This window comes from Phascolarctos cinereus, unplaced genomic scaffold, assembly GCF_003287225.1.
Source record: "Phascolarctos cinereus isolate Bilbo 61053 unplaced genomic scaffold, phaCin_HiC Scaffold_726;HRSCAF=1367, whole genome shotgun sequence".
Classification (NCBI taxonomy): Eukaryota; Metazoa; Chordata; class Mammalia; order Diprotodontia; family Phascolarctidae; genus Phascolarctos; species Phascolarctos cinereus.
Genome location: NW_027556098.1, coordinates 366,562,721 through 366,589,436, shown reverse-complemented (window position 1 = coordinate 366,589,436; position 26,716 = coordinate 366,562,721). Strand labels below are relative to the sequence as shown.

Here is a 26,716-nt window from a genome sequence, read left to right as displayed (position 1 = left end):
TGGTGGTCAAGCCACTTTCAAGAGACACAAACTCAGTGGAGATCAACACCCATTATCATCCAAATCACACAGATCTAAAGCACTTTTAAATTGCTCAACTGATATCAGATTTGCTGGCATTATTTGTTTTAGCAGATTTAACCTTATAATCTTCTACAAGCCAAAACAATGAAACAAATTGGCAGATGCACTGCTGCAGAAACCAGAGTTTGGACACCAGCAGACCAGTGCCTTCAGAAGATCCTCCTTCTGACATGCCCTGCAAGATCATCCCTGGTAATCAGGGAAATCCCTAGGCAAAGACAAAGATATTGGTCTTGGGGGAAGCTAAAGCTGAAGCTTGACAGAGACAAGAGATCTAATCTAAAGTCAGTAACCAGAGTAGCTACAAAACAAAATGCAGTCTCTCTGAGCATATGGACCGTATTTAAAATTTTTGTCTCTTTGTCTCCCTTGGCATAATATCTTGTACAAAGCAGCCATTTAACAAATGCTTGTTGAATTAAATTTAATTAGAAATATAATAGACAAGGGACTAAGAGAGGAGCCAAAGCAAAAAAAAAATTCTGCCAAAATTTACGTAGCCAAAATGCAAGAAGTACACTGGAACTGAGGCATTGTCTGAACTTAAATTGCTTTCTGAAAGCTAAGGCTTTTTTTTTTTTAAATTTTAGAGGCTTGAGTGCTCCATACTGAACTGGCAATGATGCCCTATATGGTCCTGGGTAAATCCTAGAATCTTTTGCTAATTCAGCAACTCTTGATCAGGTCCATGCACCTGAAAACCACAAACTACAAGCATTTGGCCTCAGCCAGATCTATGAGATCAAATCAGTAAGCAGCAGGCACAGCCCTTCCACTTGCTCTGGAGCATTCTCTAAAGCAGGGCTTCTTAAACTTTTCCCACTTGTGACCCCTTTTTGCCCGAGAATTTTTTTTTTTAGCAATTGGGGTTAAGTGACTTGCCCAGGGTCACACAGCTAGTAAGTGTCAAATGTTTGGTCTGAGGCCAGATTTGAACTCAGGTCCCTCTGACTTCAGGGCCAGTGCTCTATCCACTGTGCCACCTAGCTGCCCCTGCCCAAGAAATTTTCATGCAACCCTGAGTATGTAGGTATATAAAATAGGTATACAAATCAAACATTTACTGGTGATAAATCATAACAAAATTTATTTTAAAACAATTCTTTGGTATACACGTAATTTTACCATTTATTAAAGATGAAAGCAAATTTGCATACTAATGAGATGGATGCACTTGTTTATTTTTACATAAAGAATTAAATCTTGGTGGAATATCTGATATAGCAGGACACAGAGCATCTTCAACGCTTTTCAGAGTTGATCAATATTTTGATTTTATCACAGTCAATGCTGAAAATGCCGCTTTGCATAAGTACGTAGAACTAAATGGCAGAAGTATGTTTAGGGCCCTTTCAGAAATTGTTGGAAATTCTGTCCTAATCCCAAGCCAAAATTCATTTAATGATTTTTTTAAGAAACTCAAGTTTTAAATCTGTGTAGCTTGATAACTTGGCAAATTCTTCTTGAACTTTTAATGGCAGATGACTGACATTTTTTATTTCAATTGAGTATGGTTTATGAACCCAACTTAGTCTTTTAGAATCAAAATTTGAAGAGAAGTATTTCTGAAAACTGTGTCTCCAGGCACTTCAGATGATCAATTATAACTTTTACAACTAAATCTTTGGAAAGGTTATTTTCGATTATAAAATCATTTGTAGCTGTACATATTTCTGAAGAACAATTTTCCACCCTATTCTTCCATATGTTAACTTTTAGTAAAGCTTTCAAATTTGTCTTTTAACATAAATATGTCACAATTTTCTCCTTGAAGTGACATGTTTAAATCATTGAGTTTCCAGAAAATATCCAACAAATAACACGGTTCTGAAAGCCATAAGTCATTATGAAAAAAATTAATAAAACAGGATTTCTTCTCAGTCAAAAACAACTTCATCTTTCAATTTAAATAATCTGTCTAAACTTCACCCTCTTGAGAGCCACCTTATGTCTTTCCAAAGGTTTGAAAACAAACAACTGTTAAGGGCACAGCTTTTAATGAAGGTAATGCTTTTGATAGTATCGAGAAGCACAACATCTAACTCTGGTGACATTTTTTTAGCTACAAGTGCCTCCCAATGGATCATGCAGTGAGTGAAAGTGGTATGTTCATTGCCACCAGCTTTAACTTGCGCTACAAATCCAACATTCTTGCCTATCATTGCTTCAGCACCATCTGTATAGACTCCAATGAAGTTTTTTCACTGTAAACCTTCATTTGTGAAAAATTCATCAACTTTAAGATATATATCTTCTCCTCTTGTGTGCCTTCCAAAGGGTGACAAGACAATAAATCCTCACGTATGCTTCCTTCAAAAACATATTTTATGTAAAGTAATAACTATGCCACGTTAGAAATATCAGTTGTTTCATCTAACTGAATTGTAAACTTTGGGCTGCCCTTAAGCCTGGTAATAAGCTACTAGAACTGGTCATTACTAATTTCAGAAATTCTTTTGGAAACAGTATCATTTGATAAAGGAATTTTATGAATTTCATCTCCATGCTTTTTGCCATGACCCATTTCTGACATTTTAATAGCAGCAGTAACATGAGATCTTCTCCTACTGCATAGGGCTTTTTAGTTTTTGCAGTTAAATAAGAAGTTATATAAGATGCAAGTAAATACTTTTTTGTTGACTATAACAAATTTCTCAAAACATTGTTTTTCTTAATTTGAAGATTTTAAAAGTCATTCAAAATATTCCTTTGGTTTATCACAGTATGCTGCATGCTTGGTATTAAAGATGTTGTCTTTGGCTGGTTTCGTGCTCACCATAGCCAAAACTTCATTACAAATTAAGCAAAGAGGTTTTTCCACACCATCATCATTAGAAGTAAATCCACATTGCAAAAATGATTTGACATATTTTCTTTTTCTAGTCAATTTAGTGTACTTCAACCTGGCAGCAAAGACTCTGCCGCATTCTCATCAGTACTTTCACCTCTTCTGTCTAAATTTAGCCACTTAACTATAACTGAAAAATATTTTTGTCCTAAAATATAAATAAATATTGCTCTAATAATTTCTCAAATAAATACTAGCTTTAGTGTATGAAATTACATTTGGTTTTTTTTGTTGTTGTTGCTTTTATTTTGGAGGCAATGGGGGGTTAAGTGACTTGCCTAGGGTCACACAGCTAGCTAGTAAGTGTCTGAGGCCGGATTTGAACTCAGGTCCTCCTGACTTCAGGGCCAGTGCTCTACCCACTGCACCACCTAGCTGCCCCCGAAATTACATTTGTTTGTACTTAATTTTAAAAACTGATGTTCACACTTACATACACATACAACAGTGATGGTGGAGAAATATTATTAAAGGGCTTTTGTCTTTACTTGATGCAATTAAACACTTATGTTTCTGTAAAAGAAGGAGATAACAGCAATTTAAAAAATCAAACATTCTACTATAATACAATCCAAAGATATGCTAATTTGATACTTACATGCTGAGGAATGACGGTAGGAAAATATTAAAAGTCTTTATTTTCCAGAATTAAACTATTATGTTTCTGTAAGAGCAGAAAACTTTGTATATACAGTAAAAACACTGCAATTCACAACATACAATAGTCTTGAATCTGAGCTGAAGTGTTTCTGGAAGCATTCACTGGCATTTCATGGCGTGAAAGCATGCGCAGTGCACCAGGGCTGCAGTGAAGTTGTGCAATGCAATGTGAGCAAGTGTTACCAGAAACACCTCAGATTCATTACACGTTTGATTTTGAATTAGTTCTTAGTTGCGCATTCAGAAACCTTTCATTCTTGCCAAATTTTTCACAACCCCCACATTCAGTTATGTGACCTCATGTGGGGCCACGACCCACAGTTTATGAAGCACCGCTCTAAAGCACCAATTCTTGAATGATGGAATAAGGCTGGTTTGACAGCCTCACTGCCCAGAGCAAGTGAGTCTATTTAAGGACATCTGACATTATTATAATGATTCATATTCTCACTTGTCAAAGACCTTCCAACCTCACTGAAGCTAGCTACTCACCTGTTCCCTTAATTCATTTTATGGCTCTATAATCTTCCCTCACATCTCCCAAGATCCCCAGTTTATCCCATACTTTTGGACTATCCTGGTCACCACTCTATAAGTAACATTTACCTCTCCATAGCACGTCATTCTACTTCAATGAATGGTATACCAATCATACTTGTAAGTAGTATCTTAAGCACAATATATCATATCACAGATGAATGCCTCAACCTACTGACCAAGGGTGAATTCTGTTCACCTTAAACCCTTTATACACACTATGAGTGTAGCACCCCATTTTTCTCCATGCTCAGACCTTGAAGGCTACCCAGGCTGACTTATAACATAGCAGACAGCCAAAGCTATAAATCAGTGGTGATACCATCTAGTATACCCAACAAGAAGCAGGTATTTCAGGAAGTGATTCTCCACCAACCTTGCTGCCAAAATTCCCTTTCCTTTCCTCCATCCTGGCAAGATGCTGATCTCTCACCCACTCTCCCCTCCATCCTCAGCATTTGAGGAGGGAACTCAGAGTCCCTACTTCAGTCCAACCCTCCAGCCCACTCATGTTCTACTGGTGGTGGGCCAAGTCCTTCCACCTCCTATTCCTGACTTTCCTATCGGACATGGCCACTCACACCTCTTGGAAGAGGAGGGAGTCACCAACTCCAATTCTGGTTAAGACTGAGGCCTAGCAAGCCTTGTCTTATGTCTTGCTACCCTGCCCTAAGTGTCACTCAGTCTTCCTACTACCATGCCTTCTATGCATGGCCATTTGACCTGCCAAGGCATCCTATGGACCCAGGGGCCTTGTTGTCATTCCTGCAGCTGTGAACTCAGGACCTCCAGGTCCTGGCATCTACCTTGCAGCTAAACTCTCCTAGATGTGCTATGTGACCCAAGTAGAATGAGGGCAGGGATTCTGGAAACTTTTATCCCTAAAACTTAGCACAGTGCTTCTTTCCAGGTCAAAGGCTGAGTATAGCTAGGTACCCAATGTTTGTACACACAACCTACAAAATCGGCACATCAGTCAATAGGTCCCTTCCTGATCATGTACAGTGGGTGATGATCCCTTCTAGGCTCTCGGTGCAGCCTTCTGACTGAGTCCAAGTTTTACAGAGCAAATCCTTTTATTAACGGAATCTGTTTTGTGAAGTTTGGATTCAGTCAAAGGGCTGCACCTGAAGACCCAGAAGGCCACATGCGGCCTCAAGGCCACAGGTGCCCCACCCCTGGTCTATCCCATTTTCCACTAGTCTTTGATGCAACACGTTAATCTAAAACATGACCTACATATATCAAAACCCCACCCACCACCAATAATCCTGGACAGATAAGAATAATATAACAGAGACAACTTGGAATCATAAAGGCAATAGGGCTGTCTTGGGTGTTTGGTGGATTCTGGGCCCACCAAATCTGTAATAACTTGAGCTGATGGAAGCCTTTCATTATAAACTCATGGCCTTGGGCTCTACAGAAATATTCCAGGAGAGGCAATATCCAAGCCCACAGCTTTACTGTGTTCAGCTGAGCTGGGCAGATGGGAAGATAATAATAACAGCTGACCGTTATAAAGCCCTAAGGTTTGCAAAGCATTTTACTAATATCTCCTTGGATCTTCACAACAAACCTACACAATAAGTGCTATTATTCTCTCCATTTTATGGTTGAAGAAGCTGAGCCTCACGGAGGTTAAATGGCCTGTCCCCAAGCCACACAGCCAGCCAACATCTGAGGCAGAAGCCTCTCTGTCTCTCTCTCCCTCTCACCCTCTCCACTTCCTGTACATCCACTGCCTCCTGTTGGGGTGGGAAGATGGCCATAGTAGGACACTGCTATTCTTTGCATAAAGCAAACTGTCATTATTCAAAGCCTTGTGCTTCTTCTTTTCAGGTAAGCTCCTGATTCTACTTGTTGGGAAGCTCTCCTTCAGTACCCCTCCACCCCCGACCTTGACTCCAGACCTAATGTTCCTGAATCCAAACTAAGTTTTTCAGCCCAGCCCCCTGGGTCTGTTACTTTGTGGTTGTCTGTCTTTGACTTCTGGACTAGCTTTTAGTTTGTCCATCTGGGCACTCTTAGTTGACTTACATTCACCCTCCATTTCCCCACAACTTATTTTCTGTCTTTCTCCTGAGTCTTTGGACTATGCTTACTCTCTCTCAGCTCCCACAGGAGAACAGGACACAACAAACTCATTCACCAAATATTGCTCTGTAGGATTTTTTTGGCTCTTTCAAAAACTCAAATCCACCCTACAAGCATGGAGACCTACAATCATAGAGAGGATATTCAAAAGATACACCACAGGCCTTGAAGCCAGTTCCCAAGTAGCAGCTGCAAAATGTTTTAAGTAATAGCAGAATCATTGGAATAAATGCAAAACCTCACAAAGAAACTACTTTTAAAGGAACAATACTGAAAAAAGGACAATATTCATTCAGATGTGAAGTATGGACCATCTGTAAAAAAATCATTCATTTTTATTTTATAGTCAGTTTTGTATTTTAATGTACTTTTAGATAATTTAGAATTGTGATCCTAAAATTGAAGAAAAAACTATAAAAACATTTTACCTTATTCAGAGTTTCTTTTGGCCACTGCAAGGATTCCTGTTGTTTTTGAAGTTCATCTTCTAATGTCTGGATTTGTTCAAATTCATCCTGATACCAAAAGATAAATTAAGTGAAACCAATGTCAATAATCTTTTGGGAAAAAGGAGAATACTGTTTGAACTCAAATAAAGAAATCAATGGTGGTGACATTCTAGACCTTGTTGATGCATCATAAAGACAGAAAAGTATAATTTTGTCTGAATACATAAGTTACACCTTGCCAAACTAGGATTCCTAGGTCATATTCTAACCTTTAATAATTAAAATGCTTTTTCTCAGTAAGTTTATGAGTGAGGAATACAAAATAATTGTAACATTAACCTAAGCAAAATTTAATTGTAAGGATAATTCTTCTACAACAAAAATATTATATGAAACATTTAGAAGGCAACCAAAACAATTTTTTTTGTATTTGTCATTTATTGTTCTCTTCTACTGGCACAGATAATTGAGAAAGTGGCCTATATTTTTATCTTGGTGAGGTGGGGGGAGGAAAGCATTAATTTTTAGCCATTAATTTATTATTTGGGTTCAAAGTTAATTGTGGCATACCTTAAGATGAACTTCCTGAAGGCCATAAACCACTGAGTTATATGAATCTAACTTGGGATCAGCCAATTCCAGCTTCTCCAACAATGTTGTTCTCTCTACCAATAAATATGCAATCTGTTCACTGGGACTGCTCTGAGCTATTTCTGATAAGCCCTCCTGATCCAACATTCCTTCAATCTCCTTTAGCTCGATCTCTGGGAGGAACAAATTACAAAAGTAAAAGAATTATACAATTAGCAAATTAATATATTTCAAAATCTCCAACATCTAATCCTTGTTCAAAGTGGTTAAGTAAGTCTATGCTTTGATACCTAACAAAAGAGGCTTTTGAAAGCTGCACAGCTCCCCTCCCACCTCTTGGCCTCCCTACTCCCACCTAGTCCATGGTTTTTTCTAACTTTCTAGAAAACAAAGGGGAACAACAGAAAAGATCCAAACAATAAATTGAAGTCTTCCCTGTTGTTTAATTTGCCATCGACAGAAAGTTGAAAAGATTATGATGAAATTTTAAAATGCAGACCCAAATTGAACAGTAATATATATGGTATACTAGTAGAATAATTTGTCTGGACATTAGGACACCTGCTTCTAGTCCTAGTTCTGCTTCTGTAGCTGTACTATGTTAGGCTACACACTTAAGCTCCCTGGGTTTCATCTGTGAAATGAGAAGGTTGGATTAGATAATATCACATGTCTCTTCCAGCTCTAAAACTTTGCTTTAATAGGTATTTGAGAATTGATTGGTATCCTGGCATTTGTAGTTTAGAGGAACAAATATTCCCTCTCAGCCCTGAAAGCAATTTGGGGTTATCACAATCGTGGAGCCAAAAAGGTGAGCTCGAGTTATGTCCAGGAGCTCTTCAAGGGATCTAAACAGTCTTTGAGACACAGACTCAGAAAAAGGAGTGGGGACTTCAAGTAGGCGTGGGGGGAAGCAATGGGGAAACAGCATGCCAACCCCCACCTAGAACTTAACAAACTGCAATGGAAAGAATTAGTGGCACAGAAGCAACAGGTGAAAAGAACAAATGGAAAGGAGAAATTAAAAGGAAGGTTGAGCTGCAACAGAAAAAGAATGAGATCGAGAAGGGCCATTAGACCCCTCTAGGTATCTCAGTGCTCAAGCTTCCTGGAACAGCAGCTACTTCAAGGCCTGAAGGAAGTATCAAACAAAGGTCTTCTCTGTCCTCAGGTCCTCCACTCCATGTCTGTCCATAACAGACACTGTAATATATTCTGCTCACTTCTCTTGCCTAAACATTTCTTGTATCCTGATTTTTGGCCTCAAACATATAGAGGCCAAGGATTATCTAAAGATAAGCATAAATTTAAATTAAGATAGAAAGCCAAACCTCTGCCTTACTGTTAGAAATTTTCCAAACTGGGAGCTCTGAGATATTGTGATTGTATTACAGACTTATCGCCTAAAATAAATTCAACTGATAAAAATTCCACAATAGACAAAAGCACCACATAGAGAGGGCAATGATTAGAGAAAAGATGACACCCTAAACTACTTCCTCTATAAGAGACAGGAAAAACCTGGGAAAGATTTGGCTTTCCCTCTCCCCTATACAGCAAGGCACAAGGGGCAGAAGAAGTACCACCAGCCAACTGTACCTTTCACAGCCATAGCCACAGCCACAACCAAATATATATCCACTGGTGACTAATATATTTGGCATGAAATTACCAGGGTTCATTTATTTTGCTTATTTAAAGTATACTACTGAATTTTACAAAATTTGAAGGTAATGAATTTACTAAGCCAGTTTATGCTAAAAAATGCATGAGGTTATTTTTTGTAATAACTTATATTATTCAAAAAAGGGGAGGGGGATATTACATCAGACAGTATCACAAGCATGCTTTGCCAAATGTCATTAAGTGGTTTCATGAAAATAATTTTAGGGAAAATCTAAAATGCCTCTGGTAGCAATAGCAGGTTGCTGATGATGATGAGGGCAATTAGTTTCATAGAAACAAGGCTGAATACAGTGGAGCTAGAATCACTTTGACAGCTAGACAAGTCACAGCTACTCATTCTAAGAGTGGAGAAAAAGCTGCCCAGGCCAATATCATGCTAAACAGGTAGGGCATAGGGATATGGGGCTGGTCTGTGATGACCTCAGACTACTGGTTTAGAATAGTAACAGGGCTGAGGACATCATGAAGGAGTTTATTTACAAAGTCTTAAAGATGTTTTTTGAAAAATTAGGTTGACTGGCGCAACACTAGGCAAGGTACACCTGCGTATAAACACATATGACTGAGAGACAAAGAGACACACAGTAACAGAAACATAGAAAAAGACAACCGTATGTTTATCAAGAGATAAGACATACAGATACAAAGAAACAGATTTCCATGGAATAATATCAACATCTTGTGGCAGTTTCAAATACTGCTTACCAGTTTTTACAGTGACTTCACATTTTTACAGCTACCCTCGTGCTATGGGGGGCTCGATGAAATCAAAGCCAGGAAAAGTCCACACAAGTAGGCTACAAGTACCCCTTTCTTGTAATGAGATTATCCAGTGGATAAAAATAAATTGCTTTTGTTTAAAAATTCCTATATAAAGTAACTTTTCTTTTAAATGCTAGTCATAGTTATCATTATGAATTAAGGATTAGACCATTTAGTACTTGAGAATACATTGCTATAACCTTTTCGTTAAAAGTTTAATGCATGATGTATACCCTACTTCCAATCTTAAGCATGTTTTCTTGCTAATAGGCTCAATTCTCAGTATAAGATTCAATCCTTAACTGATGAACAAGACTTGGCCATGACCTAGTGTCCATCAGGGAGGGAAAGACAACATACATTTGTTAAGGCATTTGACCTAAGAGTGAAAGACTGAGGTGAAGACAAAGAAATCAGGAGATGCCAGAAGGTGGAATGGAGACTAAGAAAAGGAGAATTCAGAATAAAACATTTGACGTGCTGTGTTTAGCATCATCTACAGGAATGACGCATTTGATTCAGGGCATGAGGAGTTCCATTCCAAACGTTCTCTGTAGTGAAGTGGTGGTTTACTAGATTTTTCTTTTATTTATTTTTTCACGTTCTTTTCTTTAAAAATTTTGAGCTCCAAATGCTCTCCCTCTCTTCCACCTCCTCCTCCTGCACTGAGAAGGCAAGCAATATATCAATTATACATGCAAAATCATGTAAGACATATATCCATGTTAGCCATATTGAAAAAAAAAGCAATGAAAAATAAAGACAGTAAGAAAATGATACTTCAATTTGCATTTATAGTTCATCAGTTCTCTCTTTGGAGGTGGATAGCCTTTTTTCATCATGAGTCCTTTGGAACTGTCTTGGATCATTGTATTGATCAGAGTAGCCAAGTCTTTCACAGTTGATTAGTAATTACAACATTGCTATTACTATGCACAATGATCCCCTGGTTCTTTTCACTTCACTTTGCATCAGTTCATATAGGTCTTGCCATGTTTTTCTGAAACCACCCTCCTCGTCATTTCCTATAGCACAATCGTACTCTATCACAATCATATGCCACATCTTGGTCAGCCATTCCTCAACTGATAAGCATCCCCTCAATTTCCAATTCTTTGTCACCACAAAAAGGGCTGCTACAAATACTTTTGTATACATAGATTCTTTTCCTTTGATCTCTTTGGGAGTAAAGACTTAGTAGTGGTATTGCTAAGTCAAAGGATATGCACAGTATTATAGCCCTTTGGGCATAGTTCAAAATTGTTCTCCAGAATAGTGGAGTTCACCAGTTCACTATTCCATGAACAGTGCTTAAGTGTTGCTATTTTCCCTCATCCCCTCTAACACTTGTCATTTCTGATAGGTGTGAGGTGGTACCTCAGAATTGTTTTAATTTGTATTTCTCTAATCAATCATGATTTAGAGCATTTTTTTCGGATTAACTGTGTATATGTTTCTCTTTCAAGTGTGTCTCTCGTAAACAACATATTGTTAGATTCTGGTTTCTAATCCATTCAGCTATCTGCTTCCGTTTTATGAGTGAGCTCATCTCATTTGCATTCACAGTTCTGATTACTGTGTATTTCCTTCAACCCATTTTCTACTGTTTCTTTTTCTCTCTCTTTTATCCTGACCTTGCTCAAAAGATTATTTTGCTTCCAACCACAGCCTCCATTAATCCACTCTCCCTTTTATCAATCCTCTTTTCTCTTATCCCCTTCCTCTCCTATTTCCCTATGGAGTAGGATAGATAAGAGTGAGGTTCAAGCATCACAAAAGTTCTTCCTGGTGTGCCTCTTATGAGGGAACACTTTCTCCACTCTTTCTTTCCCTTCTCCCAGTGCATTCCTCTATTGTACCCCTTCATTTCTTTTTTAGAGATCATCCCAATATAACAGACTCATACTCATGCCCTATGTCTATGTAAACTCCTTTTATCTGCCTTAATAATGATAAAGTTCTTAGGAGTTACATAAATCATCTGACCATACAGCAGTGTAAACAGCTTAACCATACTGAGTCCCTTATGACTTCTTTCATGTTTACCTTTTTATGCTTTCCCTGAGTCTTGTGTTTGAATGTCAAATTTTCTATTCAGCTCTGGTCCTTTCATCAGGAATGCTTGAAAGTCCTCTATTTCATTAAATATCTATTTTCTCCCCTGAAGGATTAAACTCAGTTTGCTGGGTAGGTTATTCTTGGTTGTAATCCTATGTCCTTTGCATTCCAGAATATCATATCCCAAGTCCTCCATTCCTTTAATATGCGAGCCACTAAATCTTGTGTGATGCTGACTGTGACTCCACAATATCTGAATTGTTTCTTTCTGGCTGCTTGCACTATTTCCTCCTTGACTTGGGAGCTCTGGAATTTGGCTATAGTATGTCTTGCAGTTTTCATTTTGGGATCTCTTTCAGGAGGTGATCAGAGAATTATTTCCATTTCTATTTTACCCTCTGTATCTAAGATTTGGGAGCAGTTTTCCTTTATAATTTCTTGAATTATGATATCTGGGATCTTTTTTTGATCTTGGCTTTCTGGTAGTCCAATAATTCTTAAATTATTTCTCCTTCAGCTATTTTCCAGGTCAGTTGTATTTCCAATGAGATATTTCACATTTTCTTCTATTGTTTTTTCATCCTTTTGACTTTTTTTTTTGTTCCTTGATGCCTCATGGAGTCATTAGCTTCCACTTGTCCAAGGAATCATTTTCTTCAATGAGCTTTTTGTACCTTTTTTCATTTGGCCAATTCTGTTTTTTGAAGAGTTCTTTTCTTCAGAGAATTTTTGTACCTCCTTTTCCATGAAGCCAATTTTGTTTTTTAAAGTGATATTTTCTTCAATATTTTTGTGCTTCTTTTAGCAAGCTGTTAATTCTCTTTTCATAATTGTCTCGCATCACTCTTATTTTTTTTTCCATTTTTTCATCTACCACTCTTTTCTCTTTCTTTAACTCTTCCAGGAATTCTTGTTGGACTTGTGTTCCTTAGCATTTTACTTTGAAGCTTTGGTTGTAGCAGTTTTTGCATTACTATCATCTTCTGAGTTTGTGTCTTGGTCTTTCCCACCATTGTAATAGCTTTTTATGGTCAAGTTGTTTTTTTTCTTTTTGTTGTGGTTGTTATTTGCTAATTTTTCCAGCCTATTTCTTGACTTCGAATTTTATGTTAAAGTTGGGTTGAATTTTATGTTAAAGTTGGGCTCTGCTCACCTAGGGGTAAGAAGGCACTGTCCTAAGCTTCAGGTGTTTTCATGCTACTATTTTCAGAGCTAGTTCTAGGGGTGTGCCACATTTTCAGTGCTTTGAAGGTGGTGTGATCCAAGGAGAGGTGTGGTCACTGCTCTTCTGGTTTCTGTTCTGCTCTTTACCTAGGAAGGGTCCCTGCTCCCCTATAGCTGCAAGCACTAGCACTCCTCTTGGCCCTGGAACTGTGCCCAGGGTCCCTGCTTCTTACTAGATTTTTCTTAATGAGTTACATAATCTTTTGGCAATTACAGGCCTGCTAAGCAACTGATTCAGCTTCCTAAGTATAGGTAACCTCCCACTTAGATGGCTCAGACCAAGTGCTTGTTGACTGTTCTCTATTTTCCCATAATATCCTTCAGTCAGCCCTTGAGACCAGCCCAACTTAGCTTTAGTGTCCACTTTGGGTCTTTGTTCTTTCCTTATTTTGTTAAATATCACAGAAATATTAATCACTGTATACAAGTACTTTACTTACAAGGCTCATGCCCTTAATACTAATATCAGATGACGTTTACATATCAGCTTTAAGTTTTACATTTTGTACATATTATCTCATTTTGTCCTCACAATCACACTATGAGATAAGTATCCTGATTATTATTATTCCCACTTTAGAGATGAGGAAATTGAATAATGGGGCTTGAAAGTGAATTTATGAGGCTAAGTGACTTGCTCATGGTCAATGATTTATTCAAAAAGCAACCATTAATGCCTACTCAACATAAGGCACTCTATAAGGCATTGAGGATTCCAAAACAACATTGCCATAATCTTTGTCCTCTAAGAGTTTACATTCTAGACTCTAGAATCTAGAGTATTCAGACTTGGAAACACACTGATAATCTGAAGAGATCCCAATAACCTCTGAGCTCCAAAGCAGTCTAACTAAACAGCTACAAATCACACAATCATGGGGTTCTACTACATTTGATCACCATCACTGTAGTATTTCACTTATAGTAACCTCATCTGTACTCTTCCATGTACTTTTACCTAATGTGGTTAAAAGAACAAACCACTGAAAACTTTTAAATAAAAGGTCAAAAAGTTACCCTGTTGGAGCTGCAGTTCTTTAAATTCAAGTTGAAGTCTCTCACTCTCTTTTTCAAAATCATGAGTTAAGGCTTCTCTTTCTTCTGTTAATTGACGGACATGATTCACATAATGTTCCACCTAAAACAGAAGTAGCAACCACCATTGAACACATCTCTAGGGCATTTTAGAATCAAAATAAAGCAGTCAAATAATCTGCAGATAGAAGTTTTGATAACTATCACTTCTTATGGCAAGTGGCATTTCAAATACTTCACCAGTCTTTGACTTCACTCTCTACACTTTGGTGGACGGCATCCTTAACCTGGATATCCAAAAAAATTTATCACCTAGTGAACAGCCTTCCATTGATGAGCCTCATCAAACTTGGTTATTAGGTTGATCTTTGGTTAATAAAGTCCTTTGTTGAGCCCATGCCAAGCTTTGCCAGCTTTCAGAGGCTCGGAGCTAAGGTTGGAAGATCCATTAGAGGACATGTACAAGCCCCTCATCTTAAAGATGAGGAGAATGAAGCTTAGGGAAGTTCAGTTATTTTCCCAAAGTCACACAGCTAATACATATCAGATGTTAAAATCTGAACTCGAATATTCTTGACCCCAAGTCCAAGGCTCTATCCACCAGGCAATACTGCCTTCTCAATTTCATGTTCCACGGGCAAAGCTTTCAAGAGCTTTGGGTGGCTTCTACAGCTCCATTTTAGTGGAGGTGACAATAGTAGCAATATCTGGCATTCTGTGAAGTATTTTTACAGAATCAGAGCATTTGAGAAGTCAAAAGGACTCAGCAGTCCATCCATGAAAAGAATCCTCACTATAACATTCACACTCATCTCATTTGAGTTTCATCTGACAGACATGTATAGTGCAACTGTTTCCGTGATATTGCCTTGCACCAGTGGATTGGGCTTGCCAGGTACAAAGATAGACCCTTTGACTTCGGAACAAGAATGATCCACAGGGCAGCTAGGTGGTGCAGTGAATAGAGCACCGGCCCTGAAGTCAGGAGGACCTGAGTTCAAATCTGGCCTCGAACCAAACACTTGACACTTACTAGCTGTGTGACCCTGGACAAGTCACTTTACCCCAACTGCCTAAAAAGAATAATAATAATAAAAAAAAAGAATGTTCCAAGCCAAGGTTTGGTGGGGTAGCATCCAGAGATCAGTGTAACAGCTGAATAGGATAGGTGATCCAGATCCAATTCTTACTTGTGGTATGAACCAGAAGTAATAACCTAGCACAGTCTGAGTCCAAGTAGGCATAGTTCCCATCTCCAAAAAAATAAATAGCAGCACAGGTAAAGAGTACTAAAGACCAATTTGAAAGTCAAATGCAATGAACCAAATTGGCAGGAAGGAAACAAGCATTTATTAAGCATCATCTACTATGAGCCAGGTGCTAGCTAAGCATTTTACAAAGATTATCTCATTTGATCTTCACAAGAACCCTGGGAAGTAGGTGCTATTCTCAGCCCAATTTTACAGTTGAGGAAATTGAAGCTGACAAAGGTTAAGTGACTTGCCCGGTTACAGCTACTAATTGTCTGAAACAAGATTTGAACTCAGGTCTTCTTGATTTCAGCCCAACTATTCTATCCACTGCACCACCTAGCTACCTCAAACTGGAGGCAAAAATCTGATGTAAGAGACCTAGGAATTCACTGCTGCCTGATCTGAAAATCTGAATGACTACAGAGTCTGTAGCAGCATCTATTTATACTGAAGATGTATGGCCATACTATTCTCCCCTTCCCTTTCTTATTAATGCTTTGCAGCTGTACTCCAAATAAGTTATGATGACAAGTCTATTCCTGGAGTGTCTCTCCTGGTTAGGAAGGGTTGCAATGGTAGAATTCTTTGACCAATTCCAGGTTATGCAAGTTACATACAGAATCATAGGTCCTTTCCCTAAACTTTTTAGTCTAGTAAAATATTTGGAGAGGCTTCAGTGTCTAAGTGATACTCCAAAGCTTCCTTAATGGCGAATTTTCAATGCTCATTTATTACCACCAGAAAAATACAGGGACATAGTGGATGTATATTCCAAGTACATCAGCCATATGTAGGAATTACAAAAAAGTGGGATTTATCTACAAGAAGACTAGTAGGGTCAGATGACAGGATAAAGAACTATGTTGTCTTTTTTTTTTATCAAGAACATGCCAACTGTCCAGTAGGCTAGCTAGATAGGACCTATCCTGAGTTTGCACTCCACTGGCAAAGCCTTTGTGGATCAAGGGTCACATCACCACTGTTGTTCAATATAGATCACCACTGTTGTTCAATATGGTACTAGAAAGGTTAGCTTTAGCAATAAGAGAAGAAAAAGAAATTGAAGGTATTAGAATAGGCAAAGAAGAAACAAAGCTATCACTCTTTGCAGATGATATGATATAGAATCTTAGAGAATCAAATAAAAAACTACTTGAAATAATAAACAACTTTAACAAAGTTTCAGGATATAAAATAAACCCACATAAATCAACAGCATTTCTACATATTATCTTAAAAAGCTCAACAGCAAGAGATAGAAAGAGAAATCACACTTGAAGTTACTATAGACATTATAAAATATTTAGGAGTCTACCTGCTGAAACAAACCCAGGAACTATATGAACACAATTACAAAACACTTTTCACACAAAGAAAGTCAGATCTAAATAACTGGAAAAACATCAGTTGCTCATGGGTAGGTTGAGCTAATATAATAAAAATGACAATTCTACCTAAATTTATTTACTTATTCAGTGCCATACCAATCAAACTACTAAAACATTATTTAATAGAGCTAGCAAAAATAATAACAAGATTCATCTGGAAAAACAAAAGGTCCAGAATATCAAGGGAACTAATGAAAATAAATGCTAGGGAAGGTGGTCTTGCCATACCAGATCTTAAATTGTATTATAAAGCAGCAATCATCAAAACTACTTGGTACTGGCTAAGAAATAGAGTGGTGGATCAGTGGAACAGGTTAGGTACACAAAACACAACAGTCAATGACTATAGTAACCTACTGTTTGATAAACCCAAAGACCCCAGCTTTTGGGATAAGAACTCAATATTTGACAAAAACTGCTGGGAAAACTGGAAAAAAAGTATGGTAGAAACTAGGCATAGACTAAAATCTTATACCCTATACCAAAATAAAGTCAAAATGGATACACGATTTAGATATAAAAGCTGATACTATAAGTAAACTGGGAAAACAAGGAATAGTTTACCTGTCAGATTTATGGAAAATGGAAGAATTTATAACCAAACAAGAAATAGAGGACATTATGAAATGGATAATTTTGATTATATTAAATTGAAGAGTTTTTGCACAAACAAAGCCAATGCAACCAAGATTAGGAGGGAAGCAGAAAACCGGGAAAGAATTTTCATACCTAGTATCTCTGATAAGGGGCTCATTTCTAAAATAGAGGACTATGTCAAATTTATAAGAATACAAGTCATTTCCCAATTGATAAATGGTCAAAGGATATCAACAAACAACTTCCAGAGGAAGAAATTAAAGCTATCTATACCCATATGAAAAAATGTTCTAAATCACCATTGATTAGAAAAATGCAAATCAAAACAACTTTGAGGTACCATATTATACCTATCAGGTTGGCTAACATGACCAAACAGGAAAATGATAAATATTGGAGAAGATGTGGGAAAATTGGAACATTAACATGTTGGTGAAGTTGTGAACTGATCTAACCATTTGGAGAGTAATTTGGAACTATGCCCAAAGGGCTATAAAAATGTGCATACCCTTCAACCCAGCAATAGCACTTCTAAGGCTATATGCCAAAGAGATCATACAAATGGGAAAAAGACCCACATGTACAAAAATAATTATAGCAGTTCTTTCTGTGGTGGCAAAGAATTGGAAATTGAGGGGATACCCATGGCTGAACAAGTTGTGGTATATGAATGTAATGGAATACTATCGTGCTGTAAGAAAGGATGAGCAATGTGGCAGCTAGATGGCACAGTGGATAAGAGCATCGGCCCTCAAGTCAAGAGGACCTGAGTTCAAATCTGGCCTCAGACCAAACACTTGACACTTACTAGCTATGGGACCCTAGGCAAGTCACTTAACCCCAATTGCCTAAAAAAAAAAAAAGAAATGATGAGCAGGCAGACTTCAGAAAAACCTGAAAAGACTTGTATGGACTGATGCTGAGTGAAGTGAGCAGAACCAGAAGAACACTGTACACAGCAACAGCCACACTGTGCGATGATTAACTTTGATAGACTTAGCTCTTCTCAGCAATGCAAGGATCTAAGACATCTCCAAAAGTCTCATAATGGAAAATATTATCCACATACAGAGAAAAAACTATGAAGTTTGAATGCAGATCAAAGCATACTATTTGCTCTTTTTTTTCCCTTCTGTTTTGTTTTGTTTCTTCTTTCTTGTGGTTCCTCCTATTGGTTCTAATTCTTCTTCACAACATGACTAATGTGAAATACGTTTAATAGGAATGTATATGTAGAGTCTATATCAGATTGCATGCCGACTTGGGGAAGGAGGTGGGGAAGGAGAGGGAGAAAATTTAAAATGCAAAAGCTTATGGAAATGAATGTTGAAAACTAAAAATAAATTAATTTTTAAAGAAGAATAAAGGGTCACTTCCATTCCACTTTGCTATCTGGGCAGATACTTTGGCTGGCTAATCAGACCTTGCCCTTGATTTGCAAGCTTTCCTGGGCCAAGTGCTACCAGTCAGCCCTCACTTTCACACAGCCTTGAACACTGAAAAGGTAGTTTATAGATCGGTATAGGTCAGGGATAGGGGACCTGCGGCCTCAAAGCCACATGTGGCCCTTTGACTGAATCAAAACTTCACAGAACATTGTTCTACCCCTGGTAGGTGACTTCCAAATGGACTAGGTCTATGGCTAGGACAGCAGTGTGGAAAGTCATACTCAATCTCTTTTTCTGAAATGGGGTCATTTAAGTATTTCGCTTCCTCTTCCGTTAATCTGGGCAATTTATATTTTTGTAAATATTCATCCATTTCACTAAGATTATCAAATTTATTGGCATACAGTTGGGCAATATAGTTCCCAATTATTGTTTTAATTCCCTCTTCCTTGGTGGTGGATTCACCCTTTTCATTTTTTATACTGGTAATTTCGTTTTCTTCTTTCTTTCTTTAAATTAAATTAACCAAAGATTTGTCTACTTTATTGGGTTTTTTTTTCATAAAATCAGCTCTTAGTTTTATTTATTAGTTCAATAGTTTTCTTAATTTCAATTTTATTAGTCTTTCCTTTGGTTTTCAGTATTTTTCTAATTTGGTATTTAATTGGGGATTTTTAATTTGTTCTTTTTCTAGTTTTTTTAGTTGTATGCCCAATTCATTGATCTCCTCTTTCTCTACTTTATTCATGTAAACATTTAGAGACATAAAAGTTGTCCTAAGAACCGCTTTTGCTGCATAACAAAAGTTTTGGTATGTTGTCTCATTATTGTCATTCTCTTGGATGAAGTTATTGATTGTTTCTATGATTTGTTGTTTGACCCACTTATTCTTTAGGATTAGATTATTTAGTTTCCAATTAATTTTTAGTCTATTTTTCCACGGCCTTTATTACATATAATTTTTATTGCATCATGATCTGAAAAGGATGCATTTAATATTTCTGCTTTTCTGCAGTGGATTGTGAGGTTTTTATGCTCTAGTACATGGTCAATTTTTTAGCAGGGTGGAAAGTCAATGGAGAGAAAAACAGAGGATATATCTACATATGGTCCTACTTTGCGTGAAACAGTGCATTCTGATAGAATGGCATAATGTATAGGGGCAGGAAGACCTTGTTTAAATTACACCTCTGACATGAATTACGTGACGTGGGATAAAACACTTAACCTATGCCTACATCCTAAAATGGGGAGACTATTGTCCCTTTGGAGTTCCATTTTCTTTATAGGGAGGGAACAAACTGAGACAAGTAACTGGCTTGGGAATACCTTGAGGAGCAACAATAAAAGATTCTCAACCTTTCTGAGCCTCAGTTTCGTCAGCTATAAAATACAGAGAATATCTGTAGTTGTGAGCACCAAATGAGATGATGTATATGAATCACTATGTAAACCTTAATGCGCCATTTAAATGTCAGTTATAACAATGATCAGTGGAGAGAGTTATAGAAAATTCTGCTGAAAATAAATGCAGTCAATTATCAAGTAACCTGTTACTTATAAAGGGTACAGTTTGTATGTTTAGTCCAGGAGTGGTGAACCTGCGGCCTTGAGGCTCTGTTTAGTCTGTCATTAGATTAGGGCAGTATTCAATGGAGAGATGAATTTCTTTACTGTGAGAGCAGAGAAAAGGACAGAGCAAAAGCGTGATCAGAGGTGGTGTTAGCAGAAAGACTAGGGACCCAAATCCCTCTTCCTCCTGATTGTTTCTTGGATAGAGCCCCTCCTCTTAATGCAGATGCACATGACCACTTGCCTGATCATTGTAATAATCTCTTAACAGGTCTTTCTGCCTCCACCTCATCCTTGCATTGCTGTGAGACTTATCTTCTTTACCCATGAATGAAATCATGCTACTCAATCTGATCATCAAAATATAGGAGTCTGTCCAACATATAAGGTTAATAATGTTTATAAAATGCAAAATTTAAAATTATGGACTTTCTTTTTTTGGTAGTTTCTGGTTAATTTTGACAGCCTTAAAAAAAAAGGTCATTTCAAATATGCTTCACAACAGCCTAGACGTAAACCCTATTAAAATAATAATACATTTCCTGAAACTACTGTGAAATTGATTTGTCTGTGATGGCAGAGAAGTATTCTGAAAACAGAATCCTTCATGCACTCTTCTTGGAAGCTATCATTTTGAAAAATGGAAAAGAGTAAACAAAAGTAGTAAACAAAAAGTAAACAAAAAATTATAAACAAACATAGGAAAATAGCTCATAGAGAACAATAAGGCTATATAAAGGAATAATTCTGTATTATTTGCTCTTACTTCTTTCATTTCTTCCATGTGTTTTACTCTGAGCTCTTCCAAGTCTCTAGAAGCAGTTCTCAGCCTATCCTCACTATGTTGGAATAAACGCCAGATGTAACAAAGCTGATCTTCTGTAGTAGCAAGGGAATCAATTCCTTCTCTCGCAAGAAAATGAAGTATGTCTTCTAACTGAACATTTTCCTTAATGAGAAAAAAGCAAAAGCACAAATGAGATTTTTTAAAAAAAAGTTATAGTAATTCAAGCTACAGGAAATCTTGAATGCATATACTCCATATTGTTCAACTTCTGGATTGTTAAACGTTCATAAAGACCATTTCTTACCCTTCACTTAACCAGTTACAAATCCACAGGAATTGCTCCCCTTCTAAATGTCAACAGCTGCTTATGAGCAGCTGAATAAGGGCTGTATAATGCCAACTAAATTGAATAATGAGATTATGCTACATATTATAACCCACTCAGTTATCACATAATTTACATGTCCAACTCTGAACTATACTATTTTAAGTATCTGAAAATATTCCAACAATCCTTTCTGCAAGGAAAATTTACATTGTCCTATGATCCTAAGTCACTATCCCCATGACTTCACTCCTCCCTGGGCAATACTCCCCTATGTATAAAGTCTTCCTCTATTAGGATGTAAATTTATGAAGGACAGGGTTGGGTTTTTTTGTTTGTTTTGTTGGGGGAGGAGGGGGTAGTATTTGTATCCCTGGACAACAACTGGTATTGCTAATTGAAGCCAAAGGGTTTACTCAGCCTTGATCTCCAAGGTTCCTTTTGAGTATAAATCTATGGTCCTCAGTTCTTTGTTCCCCCCAATAAAAGACTAAAGATAATTCAATTTATCAAACTTTTGAGCATCTGTGCAAGGTATTGTTCTAGAGATACAAAAATGGGTAATACATTGTAACTATCTAGAAGCTAGAGTGTTTTACGCATTCCCATATACCCCTTTCCCTTCTAATCACTGTCGGGCAATTATAATGCTCTCTACTAATAGAATGCCAGCTTTATATAACCCATGATGACTTTCTAAATGATTCTGTTTTCTGTCCTAAGCATGTACAGAAGTGTCCGCCTTTTCTTTTTTAAGTGTGGAATGACAACAATATTAAATGGCCCCTTGCGCCTACTGAGCAATAGACCATCCTTTACTTCGCACACCAAGCCTTCCAAGGGACTATTTTAAACTAATCTTCCAGTGCTTTCTTCTGTTGTGAGTAGAGCTGTTCCTGAATCATTTTGGGGATAAGTTTTGCCTTCTCAGTTGAATTGTAAATTACTCAAAGAGCAGGGACAGTGGTAGTTTCTGGGGATTTTTTCCTCTTTTTTGAGAGGTAAAACCTTTTCTCCTTCCTTCCCCTACTCCAACTTGCATATATTCACTCATTCATTCAACAAATGTCAAACATGTAATAATACATGTCAATAGCACTATTACAGGTGTTGAGGGAGATACCAGTTTAGAGAAAACAGTTCTTGTCCACTGGAGCTTATACGAAAGCATTCAGTATAGGTATATTTAATTTTATAGAACTTATACACTCAAGCAAAGTTGTCAATAAGATGTCTTTTTGTAGAATGAACTCTAAGTGCATTTTTGTACTGGGCACAGTTAGCAACTATAAAACACAAATGAGATAGTAGGCACTTAATGTTTTTTTTTTTTAATTGAAGTGACAAGAATGCACACTGAACTGAAGTTTTTCCCTTTCCCCATAACTCTTTCTTCTTCATCTACTACTGGCATCCTCTTTCCAAGCCCATTTCCTCCATGAAATGTGCCCTAATCATCCCTCTTCCCATCTTTTAAGACCTTTGGACTTCTATTTTAATTTCATTTTAAGAATATACCTCATCTACCTGATTAGAATGAAATCTCTTTAAAGCCAGGGGCTGCTTCTTATTTGATGTTTGTTTTTCCATGCCTAAGACGCACAAGAGTACAGTGCAGAGACCTGGCCTCAAAGTCAGGAACAGCTGGTTTCTAATTGCACCAGTGATAACAAAGTGCTGTGTGACCTTGGGCAAATCTCTTACTTCTGAGTGCCCCAGGCAACTCTCTAAGACTATCCACTGATCTATATGGGTAGAAGTTTTCCCACCCAGCACTCCCTACATCAATAAAATTATAGGTCTTTTCAAAATAAATTAAAATTCCCACAAATAGCACAAAGCCTTGCCCATTGCAGATGCTTAATATTTAGTTGTTGAACTGAAACGTAAACTAACGTAAGATTGAAGGAATCAGAAATAGGAATCTTCAAGTAATATATAATAAAATCAATTTCCTGAGACAAATTTTCTAATGGTGAAATTCTCCATATGTAGTTTCTACATAGCAAAGTACATTTGTACATGCTCTATATATGGCAGACACTAAATGAATGCTTTTAAAGTAACTAACCTCTCCTGAAAATAAAGACCCTAAAATAATTACAAATCAGACAGCTAGTTTTTTGTATGTATAGGGCTCCTGAGGTGCAAGGAAGGAAGTGACAGAAACAACTAAAGCTGGCTGGAAGCAAAGGGGTAAATGAAGGTTAACAAAAGCCCAACTGTACTTTAAACTGCAACCAGGTAGGCAAAGTTAGACCTCATTTAGACACAATTTCTCTTGTGAAAACTAAAGTCCTAGAGGAGAGTGTGCTGCCCAGCACTACATACTGTGGTCAAAGAGGGAACAAATAACTGCAATAGCATGTTCTTGAGGACTAAACCAAGGGTCAAAGAGGCATGAATTATGACATTTCCTGGGATCATAAATTTACTGAGGGTAGTCAACAGTTCTCTTGTCCACCTCTCCCCACTTTACAGATGAGAAAATTAAGGACCAAATAGGTTAAATGACTTTTCTCAAGGCCAAACTGAAAGTGGTAGAAGTGGGATTTGACCTTGGTCTTCTAACTAATTCAGTTTTCTTCCCACGCCACCATCCTGCCTCCCTGAGGCAGACACTGACACAAATATATAATTTAAAACTTTCACAAACATTAAAATTCTATTAGAACATGAGCTTGTTGAGAGCAAGGACTGTCTGAATTTTCTATTTGTATCTTTAGTCCTTAGCATGCTTCCTGGCATACAGGAAGCATTTAGCTTTAGAAAGCATTCATTTCAATTTATTTCAATTGAAATTTATTTCAAATACTCTTACACATTCTAGCATCTCCAACTTATAAATCATTAGAATTTTATTTGGAAACTGAAAAAGCAGGAAAGTTTCCTTCTCTAATCTAAGATTAAGAAGAGGAAGCTGTAAAGCCAACATTTTAATTTTTTCATGTCAACTTGGCATGACTTCATAGGTATCTATTACAATTGACTCTGAAAACCAAAACAACCAAGTTGTCAATTTTCTGAAAACTAAATAAACTAGAACAATTGATTTTAAATGTACTTCCAAAAAACAGTAAGTCCCTGCTCTGTGAAGATTACACACGAAGGTTCTAACAAACTTCAGGAAAGCACTTTTTGTAGAAAAAAAAAATTAAAGCTTTCCTAACTAATCCAATCCACTGAATCCTACTTACCAACCCTACCAAGAAGACCAACCTTTATTAAACAGACCAGCCTATATTAAGCAGTTATCCTGCCCAGGAGAATACATTTTCTGAAATTCTTCTTACTAGTTTCTCTCTTGGTTCACTGAAAGTAGTGTTAGTCTCTAAAAGTAATCATAAAATTTAATTATTACTAAACATAGGCATTATACCCTAGCTTCAATTCTCATTCAGACAATTCTACGTCCCCTTTAAAGCCTGAATGTGTTAGATGATGAAAATAGCATTCACAATTAAGAAAATACCCCAATAAAATATTTTGCATAAGTAATTCATAAAGGAATAAACTTAAATCTTGATACAAGTTCTAAAATAATAGGAAAATGCAGTTATTTTTCTGTATTTTTCTAATACATTTGACTTGATGTAATTTAATGTTTGTATTTACCAGAGAGGACTTCTCCATTTTAGTTTCTAGTTTACCCAACACAGCATCACCGTGATAGTGCAGAGTAATAGATAGACTGTTCCAAATAATCCTGGGGATACCAAATGGGAAACAAGCCCCTACCCACAGCATCACAGTAGGAAAGCAGAGTGAGACAGTCTATGAGTTTTAGGGGTTGGGGCTCTATGAATGAACACTGAAAGTGCACTATGGCCCAGGAGAGGTGAAGAAAAAAAAATTCAATAAGACGGATAATAAGGCCAGAAAAGAAGTCACAGGATCACAGGATCACAGATCTAGTGCTTGAAGGGACCTCAGAAGCAGCTCGTCCAACCCCTTCATTTTACAGATGAGGAAACTGATCCAGCAGAATTGAACAGGGAGAAGACAAGATGGGGGGCGGGGGAGGGAGAAGGGGGGATTCAGGAAATGACTGAAAACAAAAGGTGTCAATTAAACAATTTTGTAGGGACAAAGTCGTGGCCTGGAAAAATGCAGAAGGCTGGACGCCTTCTGGGGCCAAGAGGGGGACAAAGAGGCCACGGGTCCCTTGCTTGCTAGACAAGGGAGTGGAGTATTAAAAGCTCGTCTGTACAGCAGTGGCCGGTGAACCTAGGACCCCACAGGGCCTCCCCCTCCTCGGCTTCGGCTGCCCATCTCCGCGGAGAGTTGCTAAGGGCGGCCCCAGTCCTCCCAGCACGCCCAGGCCTTGGTAAAACCCCAGTCCTGAGTGGGGTTGGGCGCGCGCCCCCGCTGGGGGCACGCGCGGGATTGGGGCGCGCGAGCACAGACAGTTCAGGGCAAGTGCGGGCTCGGCGCGCACACACAGCTCGGGACACGCGCACGCACAGTTCGGGGGCACGCACGCGCGCACACCCCTGCAGCCCAGAAGGCCTCTCCTCACGCACTCATTCACTCCACCAGGTGTAGGGGGGGTGCTGGGGGCAGGAGCCGGAGAAAGGGCGCGGAAGGGAGGGAAAGAAAGGGAAAGAAATAAGAAAAGGCGGCTGTCTCTCCCGGCTGTCGAGGCTGCGAGCGGGCCTGGTTCTGCGGAAAGGCTGAAAAATGCCCCCGTCGCCGAAATGCGGCAGAGACTCCCAGGAGGTCGGTCGGCGACTCCAAACTGCAGCGGCCGACTGGCTCTGCGGGAGTCATGGCAACCGCTCCTGTCCGGGGTTCGTCTGGCGGTTACCATGGTTACGGAGCATACCATTGGCCTTAGAGGGAGAGGTCTTCCTGTGGAGGGGAGGTGAAGGCACAGACCACTGCCACGGGGAGGGGAGGCAAAGAAAGCAGGTGGAGGATGAGAGACTTTTGGTCCAAGGGCCTCGGTCTTTGTTCCTGCGTGGGTGGAGCTCACGAAGGTTCCTGGGGAAGAGGGACATCGTCAGGGCTCACGGACATCTGGAGATTTTGGAAGGGTTTTAGGTTATAGGATTTAGGGATGAACGTTCAAATCCCCGTTTCTAATCCAACTCCTCATTTTGACAGATGCCCTGGTTGTGACCTGCCCAAGGTAGTAAGTGGCAGAGACGGGATTGGAACCCAAGTCTTCTGACTCCAATTCTCTTCACGTCACCAAGAAACGCCTTAAGGGGTCTTTGGCCTTGTCCTGTACAGGTTTTTAAAAACTTGGGGCAGAGCCCAGATGGCATGATTTTCAAGTCTGTGGTGACAAGATGGGAAGGTTGGCTAGCATACTGGATGACAGAATCAGGCTGGAGTGATTCGAGTGCTGAAGGGGTCACTGCTGACCCCTT

The 26,716-nt window shown here is 38.3% G+C and overlaps 1 protein-coding gene across 1 annotated transcript in view; it reads right to left on the bottom strand.

Moving 5' to 3' along the window:
- CCDC30 (coiled-coil domain containing 30) overlaps positions 1–26,156 on the bottom strand; it is a 171,600-nt gene extending 145,444 nt beyond the window's left edge. The window contains exons 1-5 of the mRNA XM_078145507.1: positions 24,957–26,156; positions 20,996–21,178; positions 14,014–14,134; positions 7,246–7,439; positions 6,655–6,741 (exon numbers count right to left, since the gene is read on the bottom strand). Coding sequence (XP_078001633.1) covers positions 6,655–6,741; positions 7,246–7,439; positions 14,014–14,134; positions 20,996–21,178; positions 24,957–25,088 — 717 coding nt within the window. The 5' untranslated portion in view covers positions 25,089–26,156. The remainder of the gene's footprint in view (positions 1–6,654; positions 6,742–7,245; positions 7,440–14,013; positions 14,135–20,995; positions 21,179–24,956) is intronic.
- Between the last annotated feature and the right edge of the window lie 560 nt (positions 26,157–26,716).